The sequence below is a fragment of the Mastomys coucha genome, unplaced genomic scaffold (genome assembly GCF_008632895.1).
Source record: "Mastomys coucha isolate ucsf_1 unplaced genomic scaffold, UCSF_Mcou_1 pScaffold6, whole genome shotgun sequence".
In the NCBI taxonomy this organism is placed as follows: domain Eukaryota; kingdom Metazoa; phylum Chordata; class Mammalia; order Rodentia; family Muridae; genus Mastomys; species Mastomys coucha.
Window position 1 is genome coordinate 23,031,398 of NW_022196912.1, and position 11,959 is coordinate 23,043,356.

The 11,959-nt window shown below is 41.0% G+C and overlaps 1 protein-coding gene across 2 annotated transcripts in view; it reads right to left on the reverse strand.

Moving 5' to 3' along the window:
* Positions 1–10,965, reverse strand: part of Ppp1cb (protein phosphatase 1 catalytic subunit beta) — a 33,698-nt gene extending 22,733 nt beyond the window's left edge. Inside the window, exons 1-2 of one of the 2 annotated variants that reach the window (XM_031355334.1) lie at positions 10,842–10,965; positions 10,546–10,688 (exon numbers count right to left, since the gene is read on the reverse strand). In XM_031355334.1, coding sequence (XP_031211194.1) covers positions 10,546–10,597 — 52 coding nt within the window. In that variant the 5' untranslated portion in view covers positions 10,598–10,688; positions 10,842–10,965. Of the gene's footprint in view, positions 1–10,166; positions 10,333–10,545; positions 10,689–10,841 lie in introns of those variants that run through there. The other variant, XM_031355333.1, reaches the window with a different exon arrangement.
* Between the last annotated feature and the right edge of the window lie 994 nt (positions 10,966–11,959).

Genomic DNA, 11,959 nt, shown 5'->3' on the forward strand with positions numbered 1-11,959 from the left:
AAAACCAAAAAAAAAAAAAAAAAGAGTTGCCTTGCCTCGGTCCTAAAGTCTCTTCATAGCCATAGAACAGTGACTAAGATAAAATTCTTGTTTATTTTCTCTTCCTTGTTAAATTGGCCAGAACTTCCAGGAACAGAAGTAATGTTGTTTCTCCTATCATGGTCCTAAATCCGAGGAAATGGCATCCACCAACTCACATCAGGTCTGACAACTTTATCTTTATGTTCCTTATCTTGAACATAAGCTTGTTTCTACTTTACTAAGATTTTCTGCTGGGAAAGGTATTCAATTTTACCAAATACTTTTAAATCAAGATGGCTACTGACTCTCCCTTTTTATATTGTTAACATGATTTACCTTACCTGACACTCTGAGTATTAGTAAAACAAGCCCATTAGTTTTTGACATAGCCAAATTCAACATGCAAGTATTTTTAAGATCGTAATTATTAACACACATTAATAGGTTTCACAGTGACACAAATTTGCTCAAGATTTTTATTGATTAGATTCTTTTTTCTTTTATTTATATTCACTATGTAAATAAGACAAGTCAGGTCAGAATTTCTCACTCTGCTATTTGTTTCCAGTCTATCTGCTCTTTATTTCCTCTTTTCTTTCTTTTTTTGCATTTCTTGGGCTGGGGGCCATCAACTCATTTTATTCGCACCTCCACTGTTTGTCTTTCATTTACTGTTTGTTTCTGAAACAAGGTGCCATGTAATCTAGGCTGGCCTTTGATCCTCTGGCTTCCACTTTTCTGGTGCTTTGCAAGAACAAGTGCTCTTATCTACTCCCCAACCCATCCATTCCCTTGCCCCTCTCCCCACAATGCACTTTTAAAATAGGCCTTGGGCTGGTGAGATGGCTCAGTGGGTAAGAGCACTGACTGCTCTTCAGAAGGTAATAAGTTCAAATCCCAGCAACCACATGGTGGCTCACAACCACCCGTAATGAGGTCTGATGCCCTCTTCTGGTGCGTCTGAAGACATCTACAGTGTACTTACATACAATTAAAAAAAAAAAACAACCCCACAATGTTATTAAAAATAAATAAATAAATAAATAAATAAATAAATAAAATAGGCCCGTGCTCCTTATTTTTTCCCTCTATTTTAAAATTATATGTGTATGAGTGAGTGTCTTGCCTGCATATATGTATATGTATCACAATGGTGAAATGCCTCCTACAGATGCCAAAAAGGCTCAGATCCCCTGGGTCTGGAGTTTTTGCAATCTGCCATGTGGGTGCAGGGCCTCACTAACTTAGCCAGAGCCATCTTTCCAGATCCTTTAAACAAATTTCTCAGCTCTAACTTGCCTTTATTTCTTTCTTTACTAGTGAAGGATGGTCTTACTAGATTTGGAATTCTAAGTAAACAGTTTTTTTCTTTTGCTGTTTAAAAGAGCCATTCTATTTGGGCTTTTGTAGTTTCTGTGACAGATCAGCCATTATCCTTTCTGCTGTTACCTATGGGGCATGAATGGTAGCTCTCTGGTAGCATTCTTCATGTGTTTGGTTGCTTAGTTTTGTTTTTTGAGTTGGAGTCATACCATAGCCCTGGCTGGCCTCAAACTCAGAATTCAAAAAGAAATCAAGTGTCAGCCAAGTGAGGTAAGCTATTTTACCAGTGGTAGGTCAATTATGTTCAATTGGAATAGTCTTTAAAAAAATATCTTGAGACAATAATTTTAAAGACTATCAGCCAATTAAGGAAACTGAGGACAATATCAACAATTAAAGATCTGACTTTGAGTGTTTTTTCATAGTCCTGGCTAGTTGGCAGTTGATACTAACACTCTAAAACTATAACTACTAGCAGACCCTGATAAAAGTTGCACCCAATGGCAGTAAAAATAAAACAGGGGGGTGGGGGAGGGGAGACCTTAGCTGGGCATACTATAAAGTTTGTGAAATCTAAAGGCTCTTTACATTTTCTGTAGAAAAATACCTTAACCTATCAACTTATCAAACCAGTAGTATCAGTAACCAATTTCATGTGTCCTCATGAATTTAACCATTGCTAGTTTTGTGATTACGGCAGTAATTTTAATTTAATAAAAGTTTCAGAATGAAAATTATTCTATGTGAATAAATGTGTCTGTGTAGGTATGAGCGTATGAGTGCAGGTACTATATGGAGACCAGAGCTGTGGCATCTCTTATCATTGGAGTTACAAGAAGCTGGGTGCTGGGTACCAAGTATAGATCTTGTACAAGAGCAGCACATGTTCATAACTGCCAATCTCTTCAACCCATGAAAATCATTCTTAATCTTTATCACTAAGTACAGAATAGTTTTAGATAGGGTCTTGATGTGTAATCTACACTGACTTCAAGTTCAAGATCTCCCTATCTGTCAGGCAGAGGTGGCGCACATCTTTAATCCTAGCACTTGGGAGGCAGAGGCAGGCGGATTTCTGAGTTCCAGGCCAACCAGGTCTACAAAGTGAGTTCCAGGACAGCCAAGGCTACACAGAGAAACCCTGTCTTAAAACCAAACTCCTATCTCAGACTACTGAATGCTTGAGTTACAGGTATGTATGTGTGACCTCACTACCACTTAATGCTACTCCCCCACCACAGTTTACAAACATAGTGTACGTCATTTTAACAATAGCATTTTCATTTCCCATGCTATCCAAAGTTAAAATAAGTTAGGTCCTTATTCTCATAAATATACAGCACATTGTTTCTTAATTCAAGATACAGCCTCCTTCAGACCTTATGTGCAAAAGCAATTTCCACATCAAAAACGATTTACTGTGCAGCTAAGCAGCTTTTACCCAGCTCTGTGAAAATCCAATGTAACACAGCATGTTAAAGACAAATGTCTAAATAACTGTATAAATATGTTCTAAGTAATGAATACGCTCAATTAAAATCATATGCTTATAGACATTTGGTGGCTTTTAACTTGTGTGAAAGGACATCTTCCAAGATTAAATACATAAAATCTCATTACAGGTCACCATTAGCAGCTGAGCACTTAAATCAAATTTGATGATCAATACTGAAAAGACTAACTTTGAATCTTAAGTAAAATGTTAGTCTCTCCAAAAAAATTCCATTCCAGTGATTACAAAAAACCCAAACTGTACTTAACCATTTTAGTACAATTTTTTTATGTGTGAAAATTTTCCACTACAGGATAAATGGGTGAGATGACACTGCTCAGGAATAAGGAACAAGAAGTATCCAGTTCAAAGTATGAACTCCTATAGTAATGTCCTCAAAACTCTAGACACTTTGCCGGGTGGTGGTGGCACACGTCTTTAATCTCAGCACTTGGGAGGCAGAGGCAGGTGGATTTCTGAGTTTGAGGCCAGCCTGGTCTACAGAGTGAGTTCCAGGACAGCCAGGGCTACACAGAGAAACCCTGTCTCGAAAAACCAAAACCAAAACCAAAACTAAAAAACAAACAAACAAAAAAAAAAACCTATAGACACTTTGACACACACCTGACCAGAGGTACCAAACTACGGGGAATCTACTGTATTCACTACCATGAAATTCAGTAAAATACTGAGATAAAAGCAGTAAGAATGATCAATTAAGCCCAGCTCCGGAAATTCTATCTTTAACTGTCTATACGAGAAAATGCAAAGTATCCAAACATACGCCTTCTGCATACCACAACATAGGAATTGTCTCAAAGGAAAATACAGGACTGAAAACTGTTGTTACCAGACTTACATAATTAACAGATAGTCTCAAGCCAAACAAAACCAATCATTTCAAAGAAAACGGTACTTGTAGGCAATGATGAAGTTCAAGATTTCAGTAAACACTGGAAACCTTGTCTCCTCTAATACCTCACCCCAGTCTTAAGGTGTCTTCTGATTAGCTATACTGACATTTAGATAAGTTTAGACATTATATAATTTAGTGAACCATTTTCCAAACGACAACACCAAGTCATGCGTAAGACATTTACAGTACAAGATAGCTCTAGGTTAATACAGAAAAACTTTACAATTTGTATTACAATTTAAAAAGCCCCTTGTCGATTCCTAATAATACGAGAAAGTATTCACAATTATCTAAAACGGTTGGCTATTTATTTACTTACTTGAGATGTTATTTCACTATGTAGTCCTGGCTGACTGAGGAGACCAGGGTGAATTTTAACTCACAGAGTGCCTGCCTCTGCCTTTCCAGTGTTGGGCATTACATATGTGCACCGTGGCTGGCAAAGACACCATTTGCTAACTTAGTAAAAATACAGATACAGGCAAGCTGCTTGTTCCCAAACCTGATTAGCTGAGCTGGCACCCCAGATTCAACGTGGTAGAAGCAAAGAACCAGCTCCCAAATGCTGTCCTCTGACATTTACAAACACATACAAACACACATGCATGCATACAAAATAAATGTAATTTTAAAATACCAACATGGATATAATACAAATACAGGTTTTCTTCATATATTTCAGCCAAGGCCATGAATCAAAATAGACTGAAACTGACACCCAGAAGGCAAAGGCAGACAGGCAGATTCCTGCAAGTTCCAGGCCAGCTTCATCTACACAGAAAGTTCCAAACCATCCAAGGCTACATAAGACTCTGTCTCAAAACAAGCAAAATACAATAACCAACCACAATGAAACAAAGAAGGATAAGAATTTAACTGTCTCTTGTGCAGACTTTAGGTTTACACAAATGAATAACATTCTCAATACATTTATGAAATTTATTTTTTCACAAATAATCACTTATGCTAAATTACAGTGACTTCAAATAAATTAATCATAAAAGTTCTTATGTTTTGTAGGTGTTCTGGTGGCAGCTTCTGTTACACTGGCATATTTTAATGCTCTTGGAATAAAACTCCTTGATGTTGAAATAAGCTGGGTCAAAACCACCCTGTTACAGTCTGAACACCGACCAACCACCAAAAGCATTTTCCTGCTATGTCCTTCCTTACACAGGGCAAGGAAATTTGAGAATCCATCTGGTCAGTGATTCAGGGAAGCTAGGAATACGTTATAAATCACTGTGCTACACACAAGAAGAGCTAGAAGAAAGGACAATACCCATGCCTTTTGCATGACAAGTTCCTACCAAGAATTAAAGATCATCCTCCACCAAATCAGGGGCCTTGGCTAGTATTGTTTACAACTCCTGTCACTTCAGAATGGGCTTCTGCATTTTTGGTCTTGTACCTACCATAGCAGAATAAAGACTATCTCAGTTTTTCCATCTCATCAATCAAATGGAGATTCTGTTATAGAATGTACTTCAGAAAACAGCTATTAAAATTACACTTTATCTATGTATAGCAGAGGATGGCCTAGTTGGTCATCAATAAGAGGAGAGGCCCTTGGTCCTGTGAAGGTTTATGCCCCAGTGTAGGGGAATGCCAGGGCCAGGAAGTAGGAAAGGGTGGGTTGGTGAGCAGGAGGAGGGGGGAGGAACCGGGGTTTGTTTTTTGTTTTTGTTTTCCAGAGGGGTAACCAAGAGAGGAGATATCATTTGAAGTGTAAAAAAAGAAAATATCTAATAAAAAAATTACACTTTATCTACTAAAAACAACTTTGGAAGTATGGCAACTCAGTTTTCAGAATAAAGTGATATACAGAAAGATTAGTGACCTCAACCACTCTTTCTAACCTTCATGGATACTATTTTTTTCTTAGAGAAAACAAGCCCTGAAATGGTTATTTGTAGTTACAAAAAAAGTGGTTGCCAGGTTATAAATTTGTACCCTAATAAAGCTAAAAAAACCTCAGGATAGTCAAGAGTCTACCAAACATACTCCAGTAAACCATTTCTTGTCTACTGACACTGAATTAATTCTGAAACCTTTGTTTCAGAAATACTCAATGGGAGTTTAATCATAAGAATACCTTGACATTTCTATTTATTGTTATGAATTTGCCACCATGACCACTGAAAATGGAATAGTCAAATAACAAATGTAAAAAGTATGAAGGCACACACCTATAATCCTAGTTACTTGGGAGTCCAGGTCAGAAAATTCAAAGTTCAAGGCCTGCTTGGGATAAAGGGCAAGCTCAAGGCCAAAAAATGGCTACTCTCTTAGAAAAATCTGTTTTTTTTTAAAAAAAGAGCTGGAGAATTATCTCCCGGGCAGAGCATCTTCAGCATAATGTCCCTTAGTAATTAGAGGGGGAGGTGGTGGTAACAAAACAAAAATCATACTTACTTATTTACATACTCTTTGCAGACAGTAATTGGAATACATCTCTAAATTTCAATGAATTCTTATTTGGAAACTTCACAGGAAACATCTCTGGAGTATTTTTTTTTCTCAAATTAGTTTCTTTACTTGCTGGACAAACAAGGATTGGTCTATCTATGACTTAGTGCTTGACTCACCACCTCTCACCCAGAACACTCGAGAAGTCTTCCTCCAATGATCCAATCTCCAGCCTGCTCTTACTTCTAATGGGTCCTACCTCATATCCACACACAGTAGGATGATGTTCCCTATGAAGAAAGAGGCAGCCAGAGCAGCTAGCACCTACTTCAACCTGTCTTGTAAACTGCTGGGCTGAACTTGAAGCAATGTAACCAGTAAAGAAGCTTTAAACTCTGCAAGTTTTCCAAAAGTCTAAACACAGAGTTACCAGGTAACAATTCCATTCCCAACAATGCAGCCTAGGGAACTGAAAGCCTAAATCCACTCAAAAACAAGTTGAGAGCAGGATTGTCCACAAAGTCAAAAGGGAAAACAACTCAAATAGCCATCAACCAGTGAGTGTTTCTCAAGATTGTTACACAGACACAATGGAGTATTATTCAGCCATGAAAGGAATGAAGTACTAAAACATTTTACAACCTAGATGAAACTTGAAAACTTAAAAGAGGCGTAGAAATCACAGAGCCTTTAATCCCAGCAGCATCGCCAGCGAAGGCTACACAGTAACATCACGTCTCAAAATCTAAAAGAAAAAGATTAGTCACAAAAGACCAAGTCATATACACTTTCATTTACATAATATGTGAATAAACAGGCAAACCTATGGAGAAAGAAAGCAGATTAATGATCCCCTCTACAGCCTAAACTAGAGAGAGAGGAGAAAAAAGAAACAGGGCTTGTGTGGGTTGGGGGAGGGAGGGAGGAAGTTCTAAAGCTGACAGTGGTGATAGCTGCAAAAGACTGTGAACACACTAAAACTCACTGACTAACACAGCAGCAATAGGCAAACCATGTGCTATGTGAAGTGCATCTCAAAGTTGTCTGTCTTTCAAGGGAAAGTTTGGGCTGGAGCAATGTCTCAGCAATTAAGAGCACTGTCTGGTCTTGCAGAAGACCTGGGTTCAAATCTCAGCACCCACAGCATGGCTCACCACATTGTAATTCCAGTTCTAGGGCATCTTTTGGCCTCCAAGGGTGCCATCTGATTCTCTTTCCCAAAGCATCAGGATTTTTATTCATCCCTTTCAACTTCTTCCAAAATAAAGTTGGCATTTGGAATGTGACCTAAGGCCCCCGGGTGACTCCTACTTCCACTTCAAATATTAGAGAAAATCCACTCTAAGCAAAACCTCTTACTAGGCTTTCTAGCTCATCCACAGAAACTAATCTGAACTTAAGTAATCAATCAATTATGATAAACCACAAGAATATTGTACTAAGGTCACTACAGATGACAAAACAGTAGAAATTATTATTTAGTTAAGTAAAACTTAAACCAAGAAAATAATACTGGAGAAGCATGCCCAAGTACAAACAATGTACCAGTATTTTTATTTAAATGTCCTAATATCAAACAAAGTAACATAAAAAGTAGTTACTGAAAGTGAGTGCACTTAACTGGCAATCAGCTAGAGTTTAATATATCTTTAAATGAATAAACTGTAACATAGAGTAAGCACTTTAAAATGAAACTAGGTCCTGATCAATTTTTTCTCTTAATGTAAAAACATTTTTACAAAAGCAAGGTTTTCTTTCTTCTTGTTGTTGTCTTTTACTGGCCTAAAATTCAGAGAGATCTGCCTGCCTCTGCCTACTGGGTGCTGGGATCAAAGACCTGTACTAGCCACATCTTTTTGCCCAGCCAAAAGCAATCTTTAATTGATAGACAACACTGCATCTTTTAGGTACTCCACATGTTTTAGGTGTATATACACTGAGAAATGGCTGAACAGACTGAATCCACGCACATTATCTCCCAAGGCTGTCATATTTGTCAAACTTGTTCTTAGAGCACACATTCTCTAAGGTTCTCTTCACATGGTCAATACAATAACCACTAACTGTAGCACCTTGCTATGATAGACGTCTTCTGAAATTTATTCTAACTATAATTATGTATCTTTTAATGTTCACTTTCATTTAAGACACACAAAATACATAACCAAGTTATTCTATTCTGCTGGTCAACTTTGCAGAATAGCACCACTTGAATTTAAATTAAACTAGCTTGTAACATCACTGAAAACTAAGGCAGACTGCCTGGCAGAGGTGGTGCATGTCTCTAATTCCCAGTATTCGGCAAGGTAGAGTTTGAGGCAGCCTGGTCTACAGAGCAAGTTCCAGGACAGCCAGGGCTACACAGAGAAAGCCTGTCTTAAAAAACTTTTTAAAAAAAAAAAAATCCAAAATTACTCACTAGAAAATTCAGTCTTCAAAAATTATTTGAACAGGTTTAGGTTTGGGGAAGAAAGGAGGGCCTGGTGATATTTTAGAGTAACAACAAAAACAGTTTTCATCTGGATTAAGGAACAGGAATGTAACAAAACTACTAATAAATTGTACATTCAACACAGGAAGAGCAGGAAGGCTAGCAAACGCTGCAAAGTTGCTTGTTTACACTGAGCTGCTTGAGTGAGGAGAGTGTGCCTTATCTTTGATTCCTGGTGCCTGGCAGGGCGCAGTCAATAAACACTTGCTATATTAGAAAAAAAGAACAATGTTTTCTTACCCAAAAAGGAGGGAGTGGTGGGTGGTGGTGACTGATGCTAGAACCAAGTATTTAACAATGATATAGCTGAGACTACTTTCCCCCTTTTCTCTACAACTCCCACTCTGCTAGTTACATTTAAGTGCCTGTAACCATATAGAAGTTCATTTGATTTAAAGGCTTCTAGATCGGTTTAAAATACATGCATCTGCTATAAGGTGTTTATGAAAAATTAAAAATATTAATAAACTGAAGTAAAATCCGATCCGATTTAAAATTTAAATTATATGAGAACAGCAGTGGGCTTATATTCCCCTCTCCGAAGAGTAGCAATATATAAAAATTTAAAATAATTGTATTTCCCCAATAGAGCCAGCCACGTACTACAAGCATAATTTTTTTTTCTAAACCAATTTCTCACAGACCCAGCAAGATGTTCCTATCAATTAAAGACCACAAAATCCTGAGCAGTGAACACAGCAAGCACCAGGGGGCCTCCCAGGAATAACTTGTGCTAAAGGAAAAGGTAAATAAGAAAGAATTCCCGGTAAAAGTTCTGCCTCTTCCTCAGCCTTAAGGCTGCTGGAAAGCTTTTACATCTAGAGCATACATACAGAGTTGTTTTGTTGTTGTTGTTTTAAACAGAGAATAAATATTTTGTACTTAAGTTGAAGAAAAGTCACCCCTCTCTACGCTGTTTGGTAAAATTCCAAACACAAACTGCTTCGCTGTAGTAAACACACACATTCATTAGGAGGGCTCTTAATCACTCAAAAAGACAATTCTTTTTTACACACTCCCCAAACAATTAGTGACAACGCAAATTTTAGAGTAAAAGGGTTCCTTTGACCCGCCTTTAACTTTGGTGTATTCCTCATCGGACCAATACATTTAACTCCTGGCCTCTCCAATCTCCTCTTTTCTCCGTATGTTCCCACCAACACAAAACTAATCAATAAAAGCATAAGAACCCGGAACTTCAAATGCTGCGAACACTTGTAAAATACCTTTTAAGTCCAAGAGATTCTTTACAACAGACATTTACTAAGTTTGTGCAAAAATTAAACTCGGCTCAAAAATATTTAAAAAAAACAAAAAACAAAAAAAAACAAATCAATCCCTTCAGTACATATATCCGGCCGGGCGTTTCGTATTTCTAACGGACGTCTTTAACCTGATCCAAGATTTTTACTATTTTTTGTACGCCAGATAATAAATGGTAAACTAGTCATCGTATCCTCTCCGTAATTCTTTCTAGAGCATCCAGTAAAATGCAAACGATCCGAGAGCCTTACTGGGAAGATTTTCTGTAAAATTCACTCCCAGAACGACTGCCAAGGGCAACGCACAAAGAGAACCGAGAAATACACACTCCACGGACACACAAAGCCCAGCGGCAGGCATCCTCGTCCCTTCTTTGGAACGGTCCGCAGAGGCCAGCACGGCGCCCAAGCGGGCTCGGATGCCTCTCGGGAAGGCTGTACCGGCCGCCGGGCCTCGGGCTTCGGCCAGGCCTCCGCGCCTGTCCGCCCGCCCGCCCGCCAGCCAACCGGAGCTCCCGGCCTCCTGGGGCACCCGGCCCGCCCGCCCGCACGCCCGCCCTCCTCCCCGACCTCGGCTCGAGCGGGAAGGGCCCCGCGGCCGGGCGCGGAGGCGACCCGGCGCCGCACTCACCCTCCAGCAAGCGGGTGATGAGGCTGTCCACGTTCAGCTCCCCGTCCGCCATCTTGTCGGCACCAGACTCTCCTCGCCGCAGCGGGAACAAGGGCTTCTCTGCGGCGGCGGCGGCAGTGGCGGCGGCGGCTCGGCGTTCTCACCTACGAGTCACGCGGCGTTTCGACCCTGGCTCCAACTCCCCCCGGGCGCGGGCCCTCCCCCCACCCCCTCCCCGCCGAGCAGCGAGAGCGCGCGCACACACGCCGGCAGCACCCACTAGAAATAAATAAATAAACAAGCCGGGCCCCACGAACCGGGAAGCGTCAGACCCCAGCCGCCACCGCCTCCTCCACCTCCTCCGCGGCACCGCCCAGCTCCGCAAAGCTCGCCAGCGCCGCGGACAGCTCCGCCCTTAGCGTCACTCCCTCCCCTCCTCCCGAGCGGGCCGCTCAGCCGCGCCGAGCCGCGCGCGTGCGCGCCACGTCCCCCTCCTGCCTCTCCAGCTCCCCGCTCTCCCCTCGGAAGTCGCTAGTGCGCAGGAGCGACTCCCTCCCTCTCCCGGGCCACTGCGCCGAACAGTCGCCACTACGCAGGCGCAGGGCGGCTTGCTGTGCTAAACGAACGCAGATCCCGCGAAGGCACGAATGACCTTTCCTGCTCCCCGGTGGTGGTTCCGCAGAGTTAACGATTGCGTTCTTCCCGCCTTGCTCTTTCTTTTCTTGGCTTGGTTCACTGATTTTCCAAACAATTACTCTTATTTCCGCCAACCCGGAAACGTGGGCTGCAGTTGTCCATGTTGGAAACCCAGGTGTGTTGGAGATAGAGACTTCTCTGCTGAAGGAAGATTGACATTGCAGATCAGGGGCTCTTTATCTTGTCACCAGGGTCGCTGATTCGCCAGGTGGCCCTAGAAGAAACAAGATTCACAGTGGACCTCTGTCAACAGCATTAAGATTTTACACGCTTCCGACATCTCTGTACACTCAGGATACCACTTTTCTGTAGTTCTTTTCTGTTCATTGATTTTTTTTTTTTAATATATTGCTTAATCCTCTTTTTTGGTTTTTCAAGACCGTGTTTCTCTGTGTAGCCCTGGCTGTCCTGGAATTCACGCTGTAGACCAGGCTGGCCTCGAACTCAGAAATCCACCTGCCTTTGCCTCTCAAGTGCTGGGATTAAAGGCATGAGCCACCACTGCCCAGCTTGCTTAATCCTCTTGTGATTTTAAACATTTCTCTCCTGCACTCGGTTCCTAGAGGATAAAATCACATTTGCTGGGCATGAGAGACCTGCAATCCCTTCAATTGGGAGATGGAGGCAGAAGATCTTCAAGCCCAAGGTCATCTTCAGCTGCATAATTGGAGTGTGTGTGTGTGTGTGTGTGTGTGTGTGTGTGTGTGTGTGTATGTGTAGCTTGTACTACAGAAGTCCT